Here is a 26990-nt window from a genome sequence, read left to right as displayed (position 1 = left end):
ACTGTTTGGTTAAATGATTAAATGAATATGGGAAGCTCAATGAAAAGAGAATGAACTTCAGATTGCCATACCTGAACACTGATACAGACCCAATTTGAATTAAACATTTGCTATATGGCACAAAGCAATCACTAGAGGGATTAGATAAACAAGAAAATCAAGGTTGTAAAAAACATCCACAAAAATCACAGTGGTCTCAGGAAGATTATTTTTAGGATGAGATGACTGACAAAGTTTATATGTTCAGAGCAAAGAGTAAGTAAAACTACAAGCGTAAACCAAAAAATTAAATGAGTACTTCCCTAAATCCGTTCTTAGATACCTCATAGCAACTCCTTTGAACTTCCCATAAGTAATGTCAACATACCAAGAGTATTATTACGTTCGCTTTACAGAGTTGAAAGCTGAGGTTCTGTAAAATTGAGCAGCTGTTAGGAAAAAGCGTCCTAATGCACACCTGATCATAATGCTCCACCTCTTCCAATACACCCCAGAGAGGGAGCTGATAATCAAACCCGAGTAGGGAGGAGCCCAGCTGGAAGGACGGATAGGCAGATGGACACCTTCTCCTATAAAATTGAAGAGGGTTTGGGGAGAATGTAAGGACATTATTCTCAGAGAGGCAAGATTGTAGGTTGGAAGGTTGTAAATTAAGAGTGGTGGTTAAGGTTATTTTCTGGAAATGAAAGACTAACCAAAGTGCTCCCCTATCTTTTATAACCTCTACCTGCAATAGCTTTCTGCACAGGGGTCTTGAATGATGCCATAGAAGCAGTCAAGATTACAGGGCTGGGGATTAGTCACATGCAGTCCTGAATAGGGATTCCTCCCTTGCTACCCCAGGCAAAACCATTTAATTAATCTGTGACTCAGTTTCCTCACTTGACAAAGATCATTAGGACCGTATAGCATTTCAGTAACCATAACCCATAACACAGAATTAGCACGATGAACACAGCAATACCCCTGAACTTCCCCAAGTCCAGACATCAGCCAGTCTTTAAGATTTTTGTTTATTCATGAGACACACACACACAGAGAGGCAGAGACACAGACAGAGTGAGAAGCAGGCTACACGCAGGGAGCCTGATGTGGGACTTGATCCCTGAACCCAGGATTATGCCTGAGCTGAAGGCAGTTGCTCAACTGCTGAGCCACCCAGGCATCCCCCTAGACATCAGTCAGTCTTGAACTTGAAACCATAGCATTCTCGACTGTTCTTTATTTTAGACCTAGAGACTGGAAAGGATTGAGGAACGTACCATAAGCAAATGTGAAAAACACTTTATTCAAATGGGTGCAACGGGACACATCATTCTTTCAAAAAGGGTCTTTGGTCCTTGGGCTCTGGCTAGTCAAAATGGTGAGTGTGGGGGAACAGAGCAAAGCTCAAATAATAGACCCTAATCAGTCACAGGGAAAGGAGAGAGGAAGGCACTAGAAACAAGATGGGATAAAATACTCACCAACTCACCGAGTTGCCTCCCAAACCAGAGCCTGCTCCCTGGCTCACGGGCAACCACAAGCTAGTGATGGTCTTTTGGGAATCCTGGGCCAGTGACGTTGTTGCTTCCCATTGGCTGCCCTGGGCTTGGAATGGCCAGGCCCAGCGTACAATGTGGAACAGCTGTTTTCTGTGCCTATCTTTATGCTACTGGTGAAGATGCTGCCTCCCCGTAGCACACCTGCGCCCAGCCTTCAGCAGGCTGTCTCACAATGATAATTGTGCGTGTGTCCTTATTTTACACAGTCTGCATTTACTGACCACAGTCTGATGCCACACTGCCATTGTTTGTTTAATCTACTTTCTCCATAGAACTTTTATCTGGATTCCCTGTGAACTCATAGTAAGCATTCCTGTCTGTTGTCAGAATAACGTTTTCTGAAACAATGTTCTCGCCTTCAAAAGTGTCCATCTTGGGTGACAGAAATATGAGCCACTTTGTGCCATGAGTCTCCACATTAATGGTAGTCTCCTAGAGTTTTTCCTCTCCCCCACAGCTTTGAGATATAGTTGACAACACTGTGTAAGTTTAAGCTAGAGAACATATTGAGACATTGATTCATTGCAAAGTGATTCCCAGCTATGCTAACAGCTCCTACTTCAGCTGTTCCCAAACTTCACCCCAGGTTAGAATCACCAGGGGGAATTTTTAAAACCCGTTGCCTGAGCCACACCTTATTCCAATTGAGTCTGGAGGTGTGAAGCCCCCATTCCCCAGCTAAGACACTACCACAAAGCCTGGGGACACTGTCACACCTTCAAGCCTGGCTCTTCCCAAGGTACATTCCCCTATCGCTTTAGCAAAGGAGTGTCTCCAGGGCCTTATGGGGCACGTGTCAGTGAGTGGATTCTCTGGCTTTCTATTGCCCATCTCTGAGCCTCATTCACTGTAGACTGTAGTGGTGGTAGCTCACCATTGGCTCCAGCTGTTTGACATTGATGGACCTTTATTTTTCTCTACTCCTGACATAGGGGTGGGCGAGGGGTTGAGGATCCCAACTGCTCTGACTTTTGTAATGAAACCCTTTTGGAGAGCAGATAAACCAACACAGGTAATACCTGATCATTATACAGCGTAGAAAAAGATGATTTTTCAAAAGAAAAATGATTATATGACTGCTTCTAGATCTTTGAGTTCCAAATGCTGTTCTAACTACTTCAATCATGAATGGCATAGTTTAGACCTGAAAGAGTTTAGTCTGCTCTGTGATGTACAGTCCCTCCCCATGAGGTTGGAGGGGAGATCACTTGCATGTTCCTATAGCTTCTTGACATCCCGTGGACCAATCTCCATAACAAGGCTCTAGTTCAGCCTCCTGTGTGTCCAAGAAACCTCTCCTTGAACTTATTCTATTGTATTAATGGACTAAACTCATTAAAAAAAGCTAGGAGTCATATTTAATTTTTAAAAAGGGTTCTTTAAATATGAAATGAGGGGTACCTGGATGGCTCAGTTGGTTGAATGGCCAAATCTTGGTTTTGGCTAAGACCATGATCTTGGGGTGATGAAACTGAGCCCCGTCACGCTTTGCACTCAGCACAGAGCTTGCTTCAGATTCTTTCCCTCAAGTGCACTCTCTCTCTCAAGGAAGTAAATAAAATCTTTTTTAAAAATGAGGTGCTTCTCCTTTTCCATTTCTTGCTGTAGTATCTTCCTTGGAAATGTGCCCTGGACACTTTTTTCAGACAAGGAACAGAGTTCTTTTTTTTTTTTTTTTTTTTTTTTTTTAAGATTTTAGTAATCTCTACACCCAACATGGGGCTCAAACCCACAACCCTGAGATCATGAGTTGCATATTCCACCAATGGAGCCAGCCTGGTGCCCCTGAGATCCTTCCTTCTAAACAGTTTGATATACTAGTCTACAGGTAAATAAATAACACTTGAAAAGTTTTCAGATTGCATTTATGTATACATTTTTAATTAAATTATTCCAATATCTTCATAGGCCAGTCAGATATTTCCCAGAGACAATATTAGCATGACAGATTCAGAGATATCTGGAAGCCAGGGATGGAGATGGGCTGGCGCTCCTAACTCAATAACTAATCTGCGCCTAACACATGGCCTCAGCATCTCTGAGAGAGATGCTTAGAGGTCATGCCCCAACCATTTTCCAGAACCAACTGGGCCATTCCAGACTGAGAATGGTCCTCAATACGCCAACATTTCCCAAGGAAGAAAACAGCCAGGGGGGGCACCAGATCACTCCATCCATCTTGCCTCATCCCAGCAGTCAGCACTCCAGTCTTGTATGATCCTCAGGCTTTCATTCTTCACAGCTGGGCCCTCCAGCCTCATCACCATGTCTGGGGCATAATTCTGTTTCGTCTCCCTGTGAATAGTAAGAGTTAGGTTTTGTTCTCTCATGTTTGGTTTTCTTCTGAGGTTCTAGAGAATTATGTAGAACCTCGAGGACAGAAATTCACTACCCTGGAGACTGCTCTGGTCCCATACAGTAGACTGAGATGAATGGTGCTGCTCCTGGGAGTCACAGATGGAGTCCGAGGGCTGCAGTTCAACCACTTACTGAGTGTGGTATGAAGCCTCAACCAGCCCAGTGATTCTGTCCCCTGTTACTCATACTCTGGTGGAGTCTTCTCCCTCACTATGGTTGGTCTACGTGACCAAGAGAGTAAGGCAAAAGTGGTAGATGCCACTTTCTACAAGAAGTAATCAAAGACTAGGGAGTCTTTTTTTGGGTTCTCTCTCTCTCTCTCTCTCTCGGAGAAAGCCAGGTGCTCTGTCATAAGCAGCTCTACAGGGAGCATTGGGGTCACCTGCCAACAGCCAAATGGTTTCAGCGTCGAAACCAATCTAATCTCCGTCAAACTCTAGTTGGTGGTTCATCTGATGAATGGCCATTCTCTGCCTCAGGTCTGAGGCATTCTCTCTGGTCTGCCTCAGGAAAGACCATGAGCTAGAGCCAGCCAAACTGCTCCCAAATTTCTGACTTTCAGAAATTTTATAAAAAAATTCATATTACAACCTCCACCCAGAACCCACTGCTGACCAAAGACATCGTGGTGTCAGGCACTGTGCCACGTCCTCACAGACAAACTTCCTTCTATCCTCACAACACCTCCATGGAGGAAGCTGCCATCCCATTTCACAGATGGGGAAACAGACTCAACAAGGTAAGAGAACTTGTTCACAGTCATACAGCTGGTAAGTGGTGATTAATCAGTTAGAACCAGGGTAGAAGGTGAAGGATAGAAAGAAGTTAAAATCAGATGGGAGACTCCAGGTCAGTTTTCCCATTAGGCACAGGCAGGGCCTAGGGGTATGATCAGCCACATTAAGGTGAATATAACTCCTCAGGAAATGAGAGATGGACATTAGCAATATCTGCACTTGCTTTTTGGGTCTAGAGTCTCCCTCTTTACAAAAAGCCTTGCTTGTACTGCTGTTTCTGCATGGGAATCCAGTAGAGACTTACAAAACAACCTTCTTTTTCCTCTTGTGCTGCTGGAAGGCCTCCCGCAGGAGCAATATGCCCCTGAGCCCATGTCATTCTTGCTCATGTCTAGGTACCTCAGGCTCTGGTTGTGGAGGAGCATGGAAGCCATAGCCTGGCAGCAGAGAGAGGTGAATAGGCACCTTTCCAGCCTGCGGGGTGGAAGCAGACAGGAGACAAGTCACCATGCCCCACACCGGAGAGCTCAGCCAATCCTAACCCCAGAAATCGCACCCGCTGGAATGAGGCATTTTATTCTAAACATGTTTTTAAGAACCTGCTATGTGTGCATCGGTTTCTTCGTGTCATTTCAGGCGACTGTCCAGGGTAGGCTGTAGGTCCTAACTCTGAGAAGTTATGAGGTATATAACCTCTTTCAGAAACAGATTGTCACAGTGGATTAGCTTTGTTAATTCAAACATGATTTATTTAGCACCACCTGTGTACCAGGCACTGCCCTGGGCATTGTTGACACAACACTGAAGAAGACAGCATCTCTGGCTTCCTGGTACTCATAGTCGATTGGGGGTAGGGGAGGAGGCAAGTCCCCAAATAAATGTATTTGAAGAGCATGGTTTCACTATTTCAGTGTGCCAGCATTCTGGTTCCTCCATAAATAGATCCCTCTGCCCTCACAGTGTTTATGGCAAAGCTGGAGAGGAAGTTCTAGAAAGGAGCTGCATCATAGAAGGGATGCCTATCATAAATTTAGAACAGGCATAAAAGAAGTAGTACTGTGTAGGTGAGCAAAAGGTACAGAAAGGGGGTGATTTGGGGGTCCCATTTTTATTTTTTATTTTTTTATTTTTAAAGATTTTATTTATTTATTCATGACAGACAGACAGACAGACACACACACACACACACACACACAGAGGCAGAGACACAGGCAGAGGGAGAAGCAGGCTCCATGCGGGGAGCCTGACGTGGAACTCGATCCCGGAACTCCAGGATCATACCCTGGACTGAAGGCGGTGCCAAAAGGCTGGGCCATCGGGGCTGCCCTTGGGTCCCATTTTAAAAAATTTTTTTTTATTTGAGAGAGAGAGCCAGAGCACAAGCAGGGGGAGGGACAGAGGGAGAGGAAAAAGCAGACTCCCCACTGAGCAGGGAGCCTGATGGGGGGCTTGATCCCAGGACCCTGGGATCATGATCTGAGCTGAAGGCAGCTGCTTAACTGACTGAGCCCCTGGATCCCATTTTTAAAAAAGATTTTATTTATTTATTTATTCATGAAAGACAGAGGCAGAGACACAGGCAGAGAGAAGCTTCATGCAGGGAGCCTGACACAGGACCCGATCCCAGGTCTCCAGGATCACACCCTGGGCCAAAGGCAGGCTCCAAACCGCTGAGCCACCCAGGCCTCCCAGGGTCCCATTTTTGAATGAAGAGTAGAATCTCCCCTGGAGCAAGGCAAAAGGACAGGCAAAAGAGAGAGCCATGGGGGGCCCTGTGTCTCCTACCTGTGCATCCTCTGTTTTCTTTCTGATGGCTTGCCTCCCCTGCCCTGTGAACTTCCACTAGCTGATAAATGACAAGCTGGAAACTGCTGTTCAAGCCAAAACTACAAGGGCATGCATTCAGCTTTGCATTGGTTTATAAAATACTGACGCTGTTTTCATTAGGGAGGCACCTGGTGCTCCCTTAGTGCACCAACCAAAACATTCCTTAACCTTGGTTACAGTGACATAAATCATTTCCTTTCAACAATAGAAGGAGAGTTGTTCTAAAATAATTCTAATTATAAATAAGACTCACAGGTATGTGAGGACTTTTTTTTTTTTTTAATGAAGAGAATAAGCAATAGAAGTCTGGGTTCTTCTTGGGAAAAATAAAGATATAGATAGCTTTTCTACAAGACTAGAATGCCACAGAATTAAATCTAGGGGATTTTTAGATCAAGAAGTTTGGGATGGGGTGGTCCATGAATTTTATACTCAGCCAAGTTGCTGCTCATCTGTGAAAGTAGATTTAAAAAAGTAGTCTCACACATGCAAAGGCTTTGAGAACACTACATAAATTCTCATCTGGAAATTTGTTTAATTCTTGAAAATATATTTTGCTCAGTCTAAGAGATAAATCAATGTTTAAAACCAAGATTAAATTTCTGAAGAAAAAGAATCAGGAGCTCGGGCTCCTAGCTGGCGCAACTGGTAGAGTATGTGACTCTTGATCTCAGGGTTATGGGTTTGAGCCCCATGTTGAGTGTAGAGATTATTTAAAATAAAAATTCTTTTTTAAAGATATTTTTTAGAGAGAGAGAGAGAACATCTAAGGAGGGACAGATGGAGAGGGAGAGAGAATCTCAAGCAGGCTCCATACCCAGCATGGAGCCTGACATGGGGCTTGATCTCATGACACTGAGATCATGACCTGAGCTGAAATCAAGATTTGGGTGCTTAACCGACTGAGTCACCCAGGTGTCCTAAAATAAAAAATCTTTAAAAACAAACAAACCATGGATTATAATGAAGACTAAATTTCCTTGGACTAGCTAATTATCAACAAAAATGAAGTCCATTATCAAGACTAATCCTAAGAAGTTAGAGATGTAACATAAAGCAATTATTTTAATTACCTAGACTTCAAACCCAGATTATACTAATAGAGAAGAGAAAATGTGGGCAAAAAAGAGGCAAAACCATTTCATCCACACATGTTGGATCCACAACATCCAGAGCTGTTTCCAAATCTTTCCCAAATACTCAATGAAACCATAATATGAATTAAAAATAGGATGATGCTTTTCAAATTGCTGGCTAGCATGCATGTTGGCATAGAGACCATTTAGAAGAAGAAGAAGAAAATTATATGTAAAAAAGAATCCCTAAGTACAAACATCTATTTCAGAAGACCAGCTATCTCAGTCATCATTCCATAGCCAACAAATAAACTCTTCTGTCTTTTACTGAATGGAAGACTATTCCCTAGAACTGTAGTCCTCAAGTGCAGCATACATGGGAGCCACCTGGACGTGCAGGCTAAGTAGTCTGTGGGCTCACCCCTAGAGCAACACATGACCCAGCACCACCACCTTTGTGTCCCCATCCAAGGAACTGGAACCAGGATCTCCAAGAGACACCTGCACTCTTATTCCCTACAGCATTACCCCCATAGCTACCACACAGAAACAGCTTTCATGCCCACAGCAGATGAATGGATAAAGAAAATGTATTTACACACAATGGAATATTATCCAGTTGTAAGAAAGAAGGAAATCCTGCCATTTGTGACATCATGAATGCATCTTGAGGGCATTATGCTGAATGAAATAAGCTAGACATAGAAAGGCAAACACTGCGGTAATTTGCATCTCTAACACCTCCTGGGAGAAAGAAGTTCCCAATCTGAGGAACCACTTTCTGAACCACTGCACTGAAACTGTCCAGTCCTCCAACTAAATGGAGGGAAAAACCTGGAAGTGCAAAAATCCTTTCCCATATTCTGCTCAGAGAATTTTACAGACCATTGTTGCAAGAGGAGCATGAGTAACTTACTCCAGGATCTGGAGGCCAGACTCAGACTTCTTGAGGGCCTCAAAGAGCAGGGTAACTCCATCATCCTTCAGGGTATTAAAGCCAAGGTCCAGGCTTCTTAAATTTTTATTTTTACCCAGAGCAGAGGCCATGTCTTGACAGCAGTCCGAGGTGAGGGCACAGTTTCTCAGCCTGCAAAGAAACATGTGTCAAGAAAACCAACCAAAAACCCTTAGATTTTTACTCCTTTCCTGCCCTTCATTTTTTTGGGGGGGCATAACAGTATTATTGAGATATTAATAACATACCCTATCATTTGTCCATTTAGATTGTACAAATCAATGTCTTTTAGTATATTTACAGAGGTGCACATTTGCCACAATTTTAGGACATTTTCATCACCCCCAAAATGAAAACCCTGTATTCTTCTAATTCCCAATTTTGTTCCTCAGCCCACCCCCAACTCCAGCAACCACTATGTGGTTTTGGATATTAATCCAAAGGAACTGAAATCAGGATCTCAAACAGATCTAAAAAAAAATACGGTGTCTTTCATTTACCATAATATTTTCAAGGTTCATCCATATTGTAGTGTGTATCAATATATTGACTCTTTCTATGGTTGAATAATATTCCATCATATGGATACACCACACATACATCAGTTTATCAACACTTGATGTATTTCCAATTTTTTGGCTGTTATAAATAATGCCGCTATGAACATCTGTGTACAACTTTCTAGTGAGAGTGTTTTTATTTCTGTTGTGTCTGTATCTAGCAGTGGAATTGCTGATTTATATGTTAGGTCTACATTTAACCTTTTAAGGAGCAGCTAGACTGTTTTACAAAGCACCTGGACCACTTCCTGCTTAACTTTGGGAAGCTAAAAGTATAATGGGTTCAGGGGATATATATATTTTTTAATAATAAATTTATTTTTTATTGGTGTTCAATTTACCAACATACAGAATAACACCCAGTGCTCATCCTGTCAAGTGCCCCCCCTCAGTGCCCGTCACCCATTCGCCCCCACCCCCCCGCCCTCCTCCCCTTCCATCACCCCTAGTTCATTTCCCAGAGTTAGGAGTCTTTATGTTCTGTCTCCCTTTCTGATATTTCCCACATATTTCTTCTCTTCAGGGGATATTTTGTGCCACTTTCTCATTTCTGGTTTTATGAGTCAGCAACTTTATGGTTTAAAACCATCTGAGTTTATTTTCTGTTAATGATAGATAAAAGCACCTTACATTGGTGCTCTGAGACCAGTTTCATCATAAATGGGGTGGTCCCCCACACTAAGAAACAATTCTCAGACACCAATAGAATCTGAGAATTCAACTCAATTCTACTGATATCTACAGATCATCAGATTGTGCAGGTTAAGGGCTCAGTCCTACAAGACTCCTCCCACCTCACTCCCCTTAGACACTAGCTGCAAGCTCAGGCTGTGCTTCTATAACCTGGAGCTTCCAGTGCCTCCTCCAACCCAGGAAGCCAATCACCAGTCAGGTTCTCATGACCCCCTCCTTGGATTCCATTAATTTGCTAGAGTGGCTCATAGAACTCAGGAACCCATTTACTCTTCACCATTTTATTATAAAAGGATAGAACTCAGGAACAACGGATGAAAGATGCATAGAGCCAAGTATGGGGAGAAGACACAGAATTTCCAAGTCCTCTCCACATGAGCTACTCTCCCTGCATCTTTTTGGTGTTTACCCATCCAAAAGCTCTCAAATACTGTCCTTCGGAGTTTATAGGTAGCTTCATTACACAGGTAGGATTAATTAAATCATTGATTATGGGTGATTGGCTCCATCTTCAGCCCCTGTCTCCTTCCCAGAAGTTAGGGGGAAGGACTTACACTTCTAACCCTCTAATCCCAAAGCTGGTTCTTGGGGCTACAAGCACCCAATCTTGGGTGCTTTCCAAAAGTCACCTCATTAACATAACAAAAACACCTTTATAGCTCTCACCACTTAGGTATTTCCAAGGGTTTAGGGAGCTCTGGGCCAGAAACAGGAAGACCAAATATATTCATTTATTTATGTTATAAATCATAATATCACACATCCTGACGCCTAAGGGAAACCATTTAAAGAATTCATAATAGGGATGCCTGGGTTGCTCAGTGGTTGAGCATCTGCCATCTGCTTTCTGCCTTAGGCTCAGGGCATGACCCCAGGATCCAGGATCGAGTCCCACATTGGGCTCCCTGCATGGAGCCTGCTTCTCCCTCTGCCTGTGTCTCTGCCTCTCTGTGTCTCTCATGAATAAATAAATCTTTTAAAAAAATAAAGAATTCATAATAGAGATCAGTGTACACGCACACACACACACATATACAGTTTTCCTCAAACACTCTATTCTACTCTAGGGAACCCCAAGAAGAGGGCATTTTGGAACTCACACCAGCCTCTGTAGAGGACACATAGGATGCTGTAAGGCACTACAAAGCTGTTTTGCGCCTTCGTCCTTCAAGGCATTCTCTGCCAAGCTCAGATGGGTCAGCATCTTATTACTCATGAGGGAAGACATAAGACTTTTACAGGAAAGCACCGTGAGGCCACAATTCTCCAATCTGGTGGACAGAAACACACAGATGGGATGCATTTAAATTCATGCCCATGACAAGATTTTCTTTGTTTCATACTGAGAGATGAACATTGCCATCTGGGATTTCTTTTTCAGTGTCAAAGCCTCATCACACCCTTGTTATCATCTCTTAGGGCTTCCAAGTCCTAAAGAAGAAAGTAGCAGTCTTCCTGTGAGGCTAGGGGAGTGGAGAAGATGTGGGTCAAGAAGACAGTTATAGGGGTTAGAAGGAAAGAGACCACCAAAGGCTAAAGAATATATAACAGACATCTGGGTGGCCCAAGAAAGATAGCCTTTCACAAGCTTAATAAAGACTCAAATTATCTATCTATAGGTATCTATTAAAAAGATGCATTAAAGACAGGAACAGGCATTTATAGTAGAGAAACCAAAATGAATAGTAAGGTCATGAAAACATTTTCCTAGTAATGAAGAAAATACACTTTAAAATAATGAGATACCATCTCCTGTTCAGTAGACTGGCAAAAAGAGTAGTGAGAATACGGCCAGTAACAATGCCCAGATGGGGACTCAGAGTTATGGGAATTGGTATCCACCCGTTGGTGGGACTGCAAACTGGTGCAAAGATGCTGGCCACTGGGGATCCCTGGGTGGCTCAGTGGTTTGGCACCTGCCTTTGGTCCAGGACATGATCCTGGAGTCCCAGGATCGAGTCCTGCATCAGGCTCCCTGCATGGAGCCTGCTTCTCCCCTGCCTGTGTCTCTGCCTTTCTCTTTCTTTCTCTCTATATGTCTCACGAATAAATAAATAAACTATTTTTAAAAATATGCTGGCCACAAGCTGGTAAAATGGTAAAATGGAAGATGGGTGCTCTCTATACTCAGAGATCCCACTGTTGGAGTGTTCATCACAGCATGTGGCTGCGTGCATGTGTGTACGTACAGACAGCCTAAACCTTAGTGGCAGGTAGGATGGATACTTACATTGTTGCATATTCACACAACTGTGATCATTCATCAGTGAAAAGGAATGGGCTTCTGAACCAACTAAGTAGGAAAATGTTAGTTGATCAGAAAAAGAACTAGCTAAGGCCACTTATGTGAAATTCAAATCAGTGCAAAACTGTGTGATGCTCTTTTAAGCTGGCTATTGTGAGGGGTGGGGCAGGGATCAATACAACCTATGAGGAAAGAAAACTGTTGGTGAGGTTCTAGGTCATCAGCTGGAGGACAGATGCATTGGGCTCATTGTGTTCCATGGACCCATCTAGGTAATCATACCAGCCACAAGACTTAAGTTGGCACACTTTCCTCCATTATTGCTCTCCTCCCAGAAGCACTCCATTCACCAAACAAACAAAGTCATGATAACAACAACAACAAGACTTACAACAGCCTCTCCAGTTGGGCCAGTGACAGGTAATATGCCCCAAATGTCTCCAGGCAGCTACTTCTCAGCATTAGTGTCTTCAAGTGTCTGTTACTTCCAAGATCCCTGGCAAGATCAGCCCAACTTTTAGGGGTAACTGAGCAGTCTTCCAACCTATGGAGGCCACATAAAAATGCCGAGCCTGAGCTCCTGGGAAAGATGGTACCCGTGTAGCCACATAGATCCCATCTACTGTCCCAACATCCTTGTTCTTCACACAAGAGTGACTCCAGGGGAGATTTCCATCTTCTCCAGCTGGTAATCTTGCATCAAATTCAGCATCTTAGTCCCAAAGTATCAATAGTATCAATGACCAACTGGCATGGGTTTACAACTGGGCTCTAACTATGAACCAAGAACTCAATTCAGCCCTTGAAATAAATATAACTTCCTTTTACATTTACCTGCCAAGCAATCTTCATGACAAAGAACTGAGATTTCAGTCACATGTCACAGCTATTGTCTTGTCAAGTTAGGTTTCCATCTGAAGTTGACCTTTAGCCAACTACCATGTTGCTCCACCTCCAGGTCTGGCCACTTGAACCTTCCAGGCTCCACTCAGCTCTGACCCATGTGAAGGAGCAGAGCTGGCAGGAACAAGAGGCTGCGCAAGTTTTGTTGCCACAACGGAACCCACGGAAAGGCCTGTGGGGATGCTAAGCACTTGGGTGCTGGTAAATGTTTATGGACTCTGGAGAAGAATGCCCTGATGTGCCGTGTTTGCCAATGTCTAGTGTGAATCCTCCTCCGGTGGTTGATTTATGATGTGAGGTTGTTGAATGCACAGCAGAAGCACTGCACCTCACCAATGCAACAACTGTAGGAACACACAATGGAAGTTGGCAAACTATAGCTGTGGGCCAAGTCTGTTTGGCACCTGGTTTTGTATAACCTGTGAACTAAGAATTTTAAAAATGTTTTAAATGGGGATGCCTGGGTGGCTCAGAGGTTGAGTGTCTGCCTTTGGCTCAGGGTGTGATCCCGCGGTCCTGGGATTGAGTCTCACATCTGGCTCCCTGCATGGAGCCTGTTTCTTGCTCTGCCTCTGTCTCTGCTTCTGTCTCTCTGTGTCTCTCCTGAATAAATAAATAAAATCTTTAAAAAAGTTTTAAATGGTTAAAAAAAATCAGAAGAATATTTTGTGGCACATGAAAATTAAATGAAATTCAAATCCCAATGCTCATAATAAAAATCAGCAAATTAGGGGCACCTGAGTGGCTCAGTTGGCTAAGTAACTGCTCAGGTCATGATCCCAGGGTCCTGGGATTGAGTTCTGCATCAGGCTCCCTACACAATGGGGAGCCCGCTTCTTCCTCTTCCTCTCCCCCACTGTGCTCTCTCTGTCTCTGTCTCTCTCTCAAATAAATAATAAAATATATATTTTTAAATCAGCAAATTATACAGTAGAGTTATTAACAAATTGTATATTTCTTAATTATTAATAATAGATATTAAGTTGTATTATTAGCGGGTGCTCAATAAATTAATACAGTTTTATCGGAACACAGCCACATCTGTTCATTTACATACTGGATGGAAAATTTAGCCGTATAATGGCAGAATTGAAAAGTCATGACAAAAACTGAATAGTCCACAGAGCTGAAAATTCTTATCTGGCCCTTCATAGAAAAAGTTTGCTGCACCCCTGGCATCAAAATAAATTAGGAAGTCAATTGGAGAAGGACAAACATTATATGGTTTCATTCATTTGGGGAATATAAAAAATAGTGAAAGCAAATAAAGGGAAAAGGAGAGAAAATGAATGGGAAATATCAGAGAGGGTGACAGAACATGAGAGACTCCTAACTTTGGGAAACAAACAAGGGGTAGTGGAAGGGGAGGTGGGCAGAGGGATGCGGTGACTGAGTATCAGGCACTGAGGGGGGCACTTGATAGGATGAGCACTGGGCATTATGCTATATGTTGGCAAATTGAACCCCAATAAAAAATATATATATTAAAAAAAAAAAGAAAACCAGGGCACAGCAAATATGGGAGAAACAGGTGTTAAAAAATATATATATATAATCTATCAGATTTTGTTTTCTCATATGGTTTATTTAAGTCTGTACAATTTAACTTTTCAATAATGCTGTTTGACAATCGGCTCACAAACTCCTGCATTCTTAGCAATCGCTTCTTGTGAGCTGATGTGAGGTAGGTCAAGGTCACCACCGAGGCTCTAGTTTCTCTATCTCAGACACATCTAGGACACAACCAAATTGTAGAGCATGAAGGGAATCCCTGGGTGGCAGCGGTTTGGCACCTGCCTTCAGCTCAGGGTATGATCCTGGAGTCCCAGGATACAGTCCCACATCAGGCTTCCTGCATGGAGCCTGCTTCTCCTCTGTGTCTCTGCCCCTCTCTCTCTGTCTCTCATAAATAAATAAAATATTTAAAAAGAAACCAAACAAATTGTAGAGCATGAAAAGGTGATATTTAGAACCAGGGAGTAGAATGGTGGTTGCCAAGGGCAGGAATGTGGGGGAAATGGTGAGAGGATGGTCTTCCAGTTGTAAGATGCATGAATTCTGGGGAACTGATGTACAGCTTGGTGGCTGTGGTTGACAATACTGTAGTATATATATAAATATATAAATTTGCCAAGAGAGTGGGTCTTAAGTGTTCCTCCCCATAAATGGCAACTACGTGAGGTGGTAGATGTGTTCATTAGCTTGATGGTGATGATTATTTCTCAATGTGTATGTACATCAAATAATCACATTGAACACCTTAAAAAAAGCCATATAAAATGAACAATAATGAGACCAAAAAAAAAAAAAAAAAAGATAACAGGCAGACTGCACATGTAATCCTACCTCTGAAAGAACAGTCTGGTTGCCAGGATCTTTTCTCAATCTCAGGCCCATCTTACCTCAGACACTGGAGATAGCACTGTGGGTATTTTAAGGCTGTGCACAGAAACTCCATGGCCTCACATCTCACTTCTGTGCCTTGTATTTCCAAGCATCTCAGATACCAGTTTTCCATCAAAACTTGGAGTAAGTCTTCATTCAACATGGAAGTATTCACACGTCTAAAGCTAGAGAGATAAGCAGTGCCTCGTTACGATAAGATCTCATCAGCCAATAAGTTCTTTTTTCAAAAACAGCTTTATCGAGGTATAAATAAGATATCAATAAATGCATCTATCATTTTAATGATCACAACTTGGTGAGTTTGGACATATGCATATACCCATGAAACCATTGCCACAAAGTGGCTAATTAGTCTTCCAGCTTTACTGAGATGTGATTGACACATAACATCTAAGTTTAAGGTGTACGACATGTTGATTTGATACTCTAATATATTGCAAAATGATTACTGCCTTGGCATTGGGTAACACCTTCACCCCATTACAAAATTATCATTTTTTTGTGTGTGTGATGGAAACACTGAAGATGGACTCTCAGCAGCTTTGGAGTATACCATATAGTATTGTTGACTACAGTCACAATGCTGCATATTAGATCCCCAGAACTTACTCATCTTCTACCTGGAAGTTTGTATCTTTTGACCAGTATCTGCCTATTTGCTAATCAGTTCTAGATTTGATTAATCTTTGAATACATGAGAGCCTTTCTTTTGAGGTCTAAAATGGGTTCTCAGCTCAGCCTGGCCTCCCCAGTTGGGTGACTTAATGTAGGTCACTTACCTTCCAAAATTCAGTTCCGAGTCCACAAGAAAGCATGATGCCTTCTCCTTAAGATGGGTGTGGGAATTAATGTACATGACACCTATAACTGGCTCTGCATAGTGCTTGATGTACAATAGCCACCCAACAAGTGGGAGCTAATAACAGTCACCATAATAACAGGAGAAAAAAATAGGTCAGACACTGGCTAGGGGGCCACATGATGTCTGGTGTGCTATTTCAAGGAATTTTGGGTATTGGGTTTCTGGATCTTAAAATCCACAGGGAGCGAGAGTATAGTGGAATGGCTTTAAGAACAGACTCTAGAGCCAAGATGTTCAGTTTAAATCTGTATTTTAAGTGCATATCCAGTTTGTTCATCCATGAAATGGGGAAACCTACTCCATTTGTATGTCCTTTTTTTTTTTTTTAAGATTTTATTCATTTATTCATGAGAGAGACAGAGAGAGAGGCAGAGATACAGGCAGAGGGAGAAGCAAGCTCCATGCAGGGAGCCTGATGTGGGACTCGAACCGGGGACTCCAGGATCACACCTTGGGCCAAAGGCAGACACTCAACTGCTGAGCCACCCAGGCATCCCTGTATGTCCTCTTTGGAAAAATTATCTCCCTAATATGTGGAATCTAAAAACAAAAACAAAAACAAAAACAAAAACAAACAAAAAACACCCACAAACTCAGAAAAACAGATCAGGTTTTTTTGTTTTGTTTGTCATCAGAGGTAGGAGATGGGAATCGGGTGAGGGTGGTCAAGAGGTACATGCTTCCAGGTATAAGATGCAAAAGTAAAAAAAAAAAAAAAGATGCAAAAGTACTGGGGATGTGATGCATAGCCTGAGGACTGCAGTTAACATGGCTGGATGGTGTATTTGAAAGTTGCCAAGAGAGTAGATCTTTCTCACCACAGGGAAGACAAACATTTGGTAGCTCTAGGAGATGATGAATATTAGCTAAAGTTACTGAGGTGATCATTTTGCAATATATGTATATCAAGTCATGATGCTATACACCTTATACATACACAGTAATGTTTATCTATTCTTTCTCAATAAGACTAAAAGGGGGGGGGATGATAAACATGGATGCTTTCTGCAAGTCTACATGAGCAGAGAGGGAGGTAGAAAAACGGGATGGCAAATAGACTATTTCAACAGAATCCTTTCCAACCAGTGTCTGTTTTATTCGCACATTAGTTTTTGCAGTTTACACCCAGGATGTCTCAGAGCTGCAGAAAGGACCTTCACTGAATCAGCTTCCATAACAGTGTTTGTCACAGCCAGGACTTCCAAATTCTCATGGGTCCTAACCACGGAGCAGAAGTCTTGCCACCAGAGAAAACACTGATTGCTGCTTCCTGGTCTGTGTGCAAGGGAGAAAAGAGAACATGGCTTGTCATTAGAGATTAAACTTGAGAAAATCCACTTGGAAACTCAGGGCTGGTGTTCCTGACCCTGGTTGTGATCACAATGATCCAGTAAGACTCCCCCATTGAAAAAAAAATGCCCAGGAGAACTACTGCAAGATTTCTCATTTTATTCCAGGAAGACTTATGACCTTTGGGAAGGACACCTAGATTTTCTTATGACTTTGGAAGAAAGAAAATTGTTTTAATCACTTAGGATTTATATGGGGAAAGAGATTAAATTATATCTGTAGCCTATATTTTTAGTCTTTGCTTATAAAATTGTTATTAAAAAGAAAAAACTCTACACAGAAGTAAAATAAGGGAAAAATTAATCTCCTTCGGCACAGTGAGTGCAGGAAAAGAAAATCCACAGCTGGACCAATATGTGATATAATTTGACTTGGGAAGCACCTGCTGATTTTCCCCTGTGCAATCTTTTCAAAGAGGCTCATCAAGAGACTCCCATGAGTTTTTTTGTACAATGCTATTTGTATTAGATAGTTGGAAATAACTCAAAAGCATATGGAGAACTGATTTCATAATCTACAGTACACCTATATTTAGAAGACTTTAGTAGACCTCATTGAAGAAGGTGTACACAAGCATTAAAATATTTCTAAGACATAGAATAAAAAGGAAAATTTCAGAATACTTATGCTAGCATGTTATTTTTGTTTAAAATGAAATCCCATATAATAAAACCATGTGCTTTTCACACCCATTTTAAATGCAAACACAAAAATAATACCAACTCCATTTGGAGTGGGGGAAGTGGATACAGGTGGTCAAAGGATACAAACCTCCAGTTATAGATGAATAGATTCTGGGGATGTAATGTCCAGCTGGATGACTATCAATAACAATATTATACCTGAAAGTCACTGAGAGTAAAAGATCTCATCACTCACAGACACAGATTGTAACTAGGTGAGGTGATGCATAAGCATTTTGTAATGTATACATATATAAAATCACTACACTGGGGCAGCCTGGGTGGTGCAGCGGTTTAGCGCCACCTGCAGCCTGGGGTGTGATCCTGGAGACCAGGGATCGAGTCCCACATCAGGCTCCCTGCATGGAGCCTGCTTCTCCCTCTGCCTATGACTCTGCCTCTCTCTCTCTCTGAATAAATAAATAAAATCTTTTTAAAAAATCACTACGTTGTATTCCTTAAACATACACAATGTTATACATCAATTATAGCTCCAAAAAAGCTGGGCTAAACATACCAGCTCCGTTCAAGAACTGCCACAGAAGTTATCAACACAGACTGACCGACACAAAAGAAATTTCTCATCTTTTAAGAGTTCTGCTAATTTTAAGTTTTATGATTAATTCAGATTTAGATCAAGACATTATGGTTAGACTTTGAGGTCTTTGTTGGGAAGACCAATATGCAATAATAGCAAGTTAGATATCAAGCGCTTGGCATGCATTCTCCTCCCCAGTTGAAAGTACTTGGGGGCAAAGGGGCCAGTCAGATGTGATGTTGTGGAGCTGTTTGGAGCTGCTTTTATAAGTTGGAAGTAGACATAGAATTGCCTGTCCTATGTAGCCATCTCATCCATAAAATACTAAGAATCCCTGGAGAGCAATTTGGTGCTATCTGTGATACAAAGTTAAGATGTGATGTGTCCACCTTGTGATCTAGCAATTCCTTTTCTAAAAACATACCCTAGCACAGCACTCGGCATTTTTTTTTTTTCTGTAAGTGGTCAGCTAGCAAATATTCAGCTTTCATAGATCAAACAATTTGTGGATATATCCCAACTTGGCCACAGCAGTATGGTAGCAGTTGAAACACTGTCACAAGCAAGCGTGGCTGAGATCTGATTGAAATTTACTTACAATAATGAACAGCAAGCTGGGTTTGCTTACCTCTGCCCTGGAGAAACTCACATGTGCTGGAGAAAGATGGGCATTGTTTGATGTGATGACGCATCACAGAGAACCGAGATGTTGCCTAACTTCAGAAGAGGTCCCTTTATTTATTTAGCCATACATCAGACTGTCGTATGACATTTCAAAGGAACCTGACAACAACCCATCAACATGCTTAAGACTTATGCCATCTTTCATGGGAAAAAATGCAGCTGGAAGAGATTGTGGCTCCTTTATACAGAGAAATGAAGGAATGAGGGGAGCACTCTAAGTTTGTAGCAAAAAAGCGTGCTCTTTCCCATGCCTCCAATCCCAGGGGTCAGTCTAGTTTTCTGGCTGTTCATCACAGCCAGCAGAGGTCCCATTTCAGTTTAAGTGTTAGCTTCAACCAGCTGTGTGACCTTGGACAACTTATGAATCTATCTGACCTCCAATGCTTCGTGGTGTCCAATAGCCATTGGAAGCAACAATTCGCATCAAGTAAACATACCTGGCACTGTGTCTGGCACAGGGAAAAAGCTAAACAAATATTAACCAGTATGAAAACTGTCTGAAAAAGTGATTAGTCAGTACTATCTGTCACTTAAGAAAAGTACATCCACTATATTTAAGTATAGATCTTCTGAGAGAGTTTCAGTTGGGTGGTGGGAATAATATAGTAATTTTAGCCATATTTATTGGTAGGAACTAAAGGCTGGGACATGTTTGGTGTGTCATACATATGGTCTTATATAACCTTCATAAAAGGTTAAATGCCCCTTGTGGGGCATGTACTATTTTTTAAAAATTATTTACTCATGAAGAAACAGAGACCCAGAAAATTTAGGAATTGTCCCTGGAAGAGCTGGGCCAAACTCTTGCCCAGGAAGCCAGAACACCCACTTCAGATCACAATGGGGAACAGGGAAGAAACAGTGAACAGAAACGGTGATTTCAAGATGTTTGATAGGAAAACAAGGAGGGAGATGTAATAGTCCCTTCATGAGGCCATGTAGTTTTCAGTTTTTTTCCCCCTAATTAAAGATCGAAGCGATGTTTTTACACTGAAAGGAAAGCTCCCCTGGAGTTGTGCTGCCCAATATGGTGACCACAGCTATACGTGGCTATCCAAACTTAAATTAATTAAAGTTAAATAAAGTTTAAAATGTAGTGCCTCAGTCACACTAACCATATTCCCAAGTGTTCAGCAGTCACACGTAGCTAATGGATTTCCACCATCACAGCAAGTCCCATTGGACAGCACTTCCCTAGAGACTAACAAGCTGGTAATACACAGAAGTGGGGGTGACAAGTGAAGCAAGGTCCCCTCATTTAAGGGAGGGGAGGGCATGCAGAAGAGAGATAAGGAAGGTAAACAAATCATTTTGCTTTTCCAGGATTCTCCCAGCTTTAGCATGAAACTCTGTATCCTAGGAGCAGCTCCCGTCCTGGTTTTAAAACTGAAAGTGTTCTCTGTAAGGGACTACCTCAGGACAGCTGGCCATCCTGGATGCCTGGGGGAATGGTAGACAAATTTCCTGGGAAGGATAGGCTGCCCAAGGAGGGATGCAAGCACTCACTCAGTGGACTGGAGGGGATCCGGGTTGAGTGCATACAGTTGAGTGATGGTCAGGGTAATAGTCAGTTCTAGATTCCGCAAATGTCGACAGTGTTTGAGGCAAAAAGCAGATGCTTGCATGTCTTTGTTCCTGCTGATGATCAAAGCAGCTTTCTGACAATCACTTAGGATCTGACTCACAAATGCCTCCTCCTGGATTTCATGCAGACAGTAGAATAGCTGTGGGATGCCATGGTGCAGGGTTGGTGGGCCACATTCATATGGCAAGGCTGCAACTTTCAGCAGTTTCTTCTTATTACCCAAGGACAGCTTGCATCGGAAGGACTTCTCTGCGGCTAAACTGCACTTTTCATTTAAAAGGCCAAATAAGAAAAGCCCCATCTGAGCAAGATAGTTTTTCTTTCTTCCAGGATATGCTATGAGGCGTATGATTTGAACACGGTCCAACACCCAGAAATTTCTTAGTCTTTGTGGGAAGCAGAGAACATACAACAAGGCAGCAAAAAACTCCTGGAAGCTCAAGTCAGCAAAAGCATAGTAGTCTTTGTCACCTGCAACCCTTCGAAAAATATTCACATGGAGAAAAGTAGCAACAGCGGTCTCATCCAGCTTGGCCTGTTCAAAGTCTTTCATGTCAAACACCCATCGCATGTTCCACATACCTTCTGCAGCCAAGTAACACAGACCTCTCAGTTGTTCTTGGTGAGTGTTACTGGGAAGGCTTCCAGCCTTGGTTGGAAATAAGCTAGACAGATACTGGACGAATACAGCTGTGGCATTTGGATACGCCTGCACAAGATCTACTCCTTTCTCCATCTGCTGTCTCAGACAAGAACACACCATCCAGCAAATCACAGGGACCTGGCACATGGAGAAGAGAATCGTGTTTCCCATGACAAAACTCAAGGCTTCATCAGCCTCCCTCTTGTTTCTGAAATATGTTCTGAAATACTTGACTTTTTCCACCATACTAAACCCTGTAAGTGTTATAAAAGAGGGATGTTTTAGGAAGGGCTTAAGTTTCCTCCAAGATGTGAACCTCAGGGTGATCAGAAGGGTGGCCTCAGGAAGCATTATTTTGCTCAGCAAACTGGTCAGAAGGACAGACCCAGGCAATTTCTGGCTCCAGTCCTCACTCAGGTCAGCTGGTCTATCCGTGAGGGTCAATGTTACTTCCTCAAAGCCATCAAAGAGGAGCAGAAGTTGGTCTGGTTTGGACATAATCTTGGACATGAGAGCCTGTGCCCTGGGCCATTTATGAGCAATCAGCTCTGACAAGCTCTGCTCATCTACCTGGGCCACTTCCCGGCAATGGAAGTAGAAAGCATACCAGAACTTGTGGCTGTAGAACTTGTTTTTTGCCCACTCCAACATCACCTTTCTGGCCAAGCTTGATTTACCAACTCCAGACACTCCCTGTAGGACCACAGTCTTGGGTTGTCTACCTTGAGGTCTTTTGGGAAGAAAAATACATGGTAAGAACCTCTCGTGTCTCTCTATGTCTTGGTAGAAAAAGTCCATATGGTTCCCAGGCCAAGAGGTCTTGCTCTGTATCATGGAATACTCATCAATCATATACAGTTTGTACTCCTGTATTTTATCTAGATTAGCAAGGTGGGAGAAATACAGGGTACAGTGTCAGAGTTATTTGTGAGAACCAGTCCAACAAAAAGAAAACTAGCCTTGATGTCTACATTAAGCCCCATGACACACCTGCATGCATTATACACTTTTCCAGACAGCTCTGCACCAATTAAGAAGCTGTGAGTAAACAGAGAAGTCAGCTTGAAGTGGTTTAAACAGAGAAGGTCTACTTTTGAGTTAAGAAATATGGGGAGGAAAGGGACGCCTGGGTGGCTTGGTGGTTGGGTGCCTGCCTTCAGCTCAGGGTAGGGTCCTGGAGTTCCAGGATCAGGGTCCCTGAGTGGAGCCTGCTTCTCCCTCTGCCTGTGTCTCTGACACTCTCTCTCTCTCTCTCATGAATAAATAAATAAAATATTAAAAAAAATATGGGGAGGGATATGTAAAAATTAACACATTTCTATAAGTCTGTTCTTTATGCTTATTGCCTCATGAATAGGAGATTGCTGTTGTAGTTATGTTATTGTTATGTAGTAAGTTATATTTGTATTCAGAGCAGAAATAGTGGGGAGGAGGGACATGCTCAGAGCTCATGTCTACTTCCATCAGTACAAACTGAAGCACTCAGGAGACTTCTACTTATATCCGATGGTCTAGAGCCATCAGATGGTTAATCCCAACTTTATGGAAACCTAGGAAAAAAGTATTTCACTTAGGACCATGTACATTTTACCCCTAAATAAATTGGATTCTGTCAGCACACGAGATATGGAGTAGGGAGTTAAAAGGAGCTGTCATGACCTTCATTTCAACCTGTGATCCACTACCCCTCCCCTTGACAGGAAACTGCAAGTTAGACATGATGACTGGCTCCAACTTTATTCACTCCACCTCTAGCTGATAAGTAGAAGGGTGCTTACTACAAGTTCAAGATCAACTTACTTATTAGCTTCATGAGGGTAAGCAAGTCATAGAACCTCTAAGCCTCCAGCCTGCCATCTCCAAAATAAAGCGGGGTTTATGACTCTGGCTGAGACTATGGTGTCAGAACCATCAGCCCTCCAGTATTTATTGAACAGGTGAAATCTAACTGTGCTAAGGCTGGAACTGGGGATCCCACATCCCACTTCCTGTGTGCTTTCACAACAAATTTGAGTGTTGCCCTTGGGCTCTTGGCTCCTTTTGACCTCATCTCTTCACACAACCGGACTGGGAAATGCAAACTCAGTTCACATGAACATAATTTGAGTTCTTTCTAGAATTGAATTTTTGATGTTCCAGGATGGTGGAGCAGGGAAGAGGATGGATTAAGGTATCTGTTGTATTTGCCTGCTTACTAACCATTCCCATTCTGGCATAGCACTCCAATGATTCTTTGGCGAACTACCCCTTCCAGGCCTTGTTTTTAAGATTTTATTTATTTATTCATGAGAGACACAGAGAGAAAGAGAGGCAGAGACACAGGCAGAGGGAGAAGCAGACTCCATGCAGGGAGCCCGACGTGGGACTCGATCCTGGGTCTCCAGGATCAAGCCCCGGGCCAAAGACAGTGCCAAACCACTAAGCCACCGGGGCTGCCCTAGGCCTTGGTTTTTAAATTGAACTATGGCTGGCCTACCACCAAACTCTCTTTGAAGTATGCATGGGCCAGTCTTAACCAACCAGAGCACTCCATCATTTCATTCATTGTTGAGCTTGTGACCTCAGTTCATTCAGCTGAGTCAGTTCTAGGACGAATGCTAGAGAAATGAGAAAATACTCTTTCTGCTGATGATGCTAAGCAGGTACAATGTATATGTAGGGTAGCTGGTGGTCAAGATGGTCAGTGGGAGGGGAGACCACTCGAGACTGAGTCCTACAGAAGAAAAGGGAGCCAGGAGAAGGACAGAAGTGATGTCTTGATATCACTTGATGCTACCAGCTGGGTTGGTGGCTGGACTTCTGAGTTAGGTACATCCACAACAACTCTTTTTTTTCTTAAATTCTGATTCATAGAAGAGATGCTGACATAGTAATTTATAATCTGCCTTGCCTCAGGAATTGAGCTTCTCACCCCAACCCACAGCCCACTTTCTTCCAGGTTTTGTCACAATGCCAGCACATACCAGATTCTCCTTCCTCCAAACTCACTGGCATTTCTCTTGGGTTTGAGTCTTCTAGCTCCAGGCTGGGTAGAATGTCTGGAATAGACAGGAAAGGAGACTGTTCCACTGGGATGATTGTTTCAGGATAGGAGCAGCCACACCATCCAAGAGTCCCATTCTCTCACCACCTTAGTCCAGGGAGAAGAAAATTGTCTAGACTCCATCATGTTAGGAAGTGAGAAAATGGTGCTCTTTTAGGAATGTACTGAATATTCAATAATACAAATTGATAGCTCATCCAGACACAGAGGTAGCAATATATACAAACTCACACATGCATATGTATTTGTAAAATATATGCATACTTTAATATCTATGCATGTGCACATATCTGTGTACATGTATATATCTATTTATGTGTAAATTTATATGTATATGAAAATAATGTGTATACACATACACATGTAATCATTGATTCTTCTTACTCATGTTATTTATGTTCTCTAAAATTACTGTGAATATTCAATTAGCCAGTTCTGCTCCCGCATGAATACAGGGTTAGGTTCCTGTAGCCTCTGCTTACATTTTCAAGTCTTCAATACATAACCATGGTCCATGTGTGTTTTTGTTTAAATAAATCTTATTCAATATATATTGTTGGTTCATGAACACTGAACTCACAATCAACAGCACTATAAGTCAGGCCTGAATGAAGCCTACCCAACACATATATTTTCCCTGTAAGGCACAGCATAGCTCTTTTGTGCCTACAACACTAAACAGCTCTTCACCACTTCACTTGGAGGCAGGTTAAATAGCAATGTAACCAACAAGATACACAAAAACACAAAAAAAGTGGCACCAAATAGACCGTGGAAAGGACACTTGTTTATAGGATAAGTGCACAGTTAAGAAGGCAGAGCACTGCTTTGTTCAATTGCAGCTGGGAACATCTGTGTTCAATTTTTCTCTACCCTTCATGTCTATAAATGACTATGAAAGTGCCACAATCACTGATTTTGGAGTTACAAGTAAGGTTTAGTGAATAGGCAGATTCTCAAACATGGAATCCATAATTAATGAAGATAGACTATATAGAGATAGCAGATAAGCAGTATCTGGTTAAGTTTTTTAAACCATGCTAACATGATAGTCTTTGCCTTTTGGGGTCAGAGGCATCATCACACTCTACTATTTACCTTCTTGTTCAGGAGACTAACATGGGTGGCCAGTAAAGTATTTAGTTCTTTAACACTCAAACCCATCCCCATTTTGTATACCAGATTATTACTCACCATTTAGCTCCATTTGCACCCGAAGACACAGTTCCATCTGGTTCATCTTGGCAAAGATGTCATGAGTCACATCCCAAGCTAGTCGTCCAGGGAAGTATTCCATTAAGAGATGAACCACCTCCCCCCATCTGGCAGTCTTCACCTGGTCCCAGGTGATCTGGACAGGGCCAGGTCTGGGTCTCTCATCCACTAAAAGCTGCTTGAATGTTTGTAGCTCCTCCTTGCTTAAATAGACCATGTACAGCATGACCCCATTTTCAAAAGGGGAGGTGGAGGAGGCAGAGGACATCATGGATGAGATTAAATAACAAGGAGAAGAAGAAGAGCAAGAAGAGCAAGAGGAAGAACAGGAGGAAGAGCTGGAAGGAGAGCTGGATGAAGAAGGGCCAGATTTCTGATTCATTTCACTTATCTTCACTCAAGACCTAGAACCTTAGTGCCAGTGATCAAGACAACCAATTAGAAGAGAACAGACCAGACCTGTGAAGGCATGAAGATATAAGAAAATGAAAACTCACCCAAGAGGACAGATTTATTTAATTAATATTTGATATAGCATATAATGTATCAGATACTCTCTTTAGCTCCTTTCCCCCCTCCCCCACGATGTTCTTTCCCTTATGGAAAAACCAAGGGACCTGTCTAGTATTCAGGCTTAGTGTTTGGACTCAAATCCATTTTGTCGTTTCTATAATTGTTGCCATGTATTAGCAAGGTAGATAGCCAAATCACAGCACCTCTTTGTGCCTCTCTTCTCATCTTTGATCCTGGGACCAGAGCATACCTGTTGATGGGAGTGTGAGGATTCTCAGAGACAAATCTACAGGTACATTTGGACCTATGCCTGGCATATCATAGCTAACAATTATTTGGGGCTTACATCTATACCACAGTTATTTTAAAGACTCAATGGGAATTTATAAAAGTGCTTGGAATCAAAGGCTTATTATTCCTTTTCATCCATCCCCTCCACTGTCTCATCCTTCCTTTGTCTTCCATCATGATTATCATGGGCAAGAAATGGAATGTGGAGAAGAAGAAAACAATGATGTCACTGGCAGCAGAGGGTCTCACTTTTTGGTCAACCTGCTGCTCACATACAAT

General features: G+C 42.4%; 1 protein-coding gene across 1 annotated transcript; it reads right to left on the bottom strand.

Annotated features, from left to right (window-relative positions):
- Positions 1-3665: 3665 nt before the first annotated feature.
- NLRP8 (NLR family pyrin domain containing 8) lies at positions 3666-26366 on the bottom strand. Its single transcript, XM_072759969.1, is given in 10 exon segments — positions 3666-3839; positions 4944-5013; positions 5016-5113; positions 8459-8629; positions 10851-11021; positions 12387-12539; positions 15301-15468; positions 20928-22527; positions 24613-24687; positions 25887-26366. Coding segments are annotated over 10 exon segments (3039 nt in total). The 5' UTR covers positions 26290-26366; the 3' UTR covers positions 3666-3709.
- Positions 26367-26990: the final 624 nt, after the last annotated feature.

This window comes from Vulpes vulpes, chromosome 1 (assembly GCF_048418805.1).
Source record: "Vulpes vulpes isolate BD-2025 chromosome 1, VulVul3, whole genome shotgun sequence".
NCBI classification, from domain to species: domain Eukaryota; kingdom Metazoa; phylum Chordata; class Mammalia; order Carnivora; family Canidae; genus Vulpes; species Vulpes vulpes.
The sequence above is the reverse complement of the archived record's forward strand: the minus strand, read 5'-3'. Positions and strand labels throughout refer to the sequence as shown.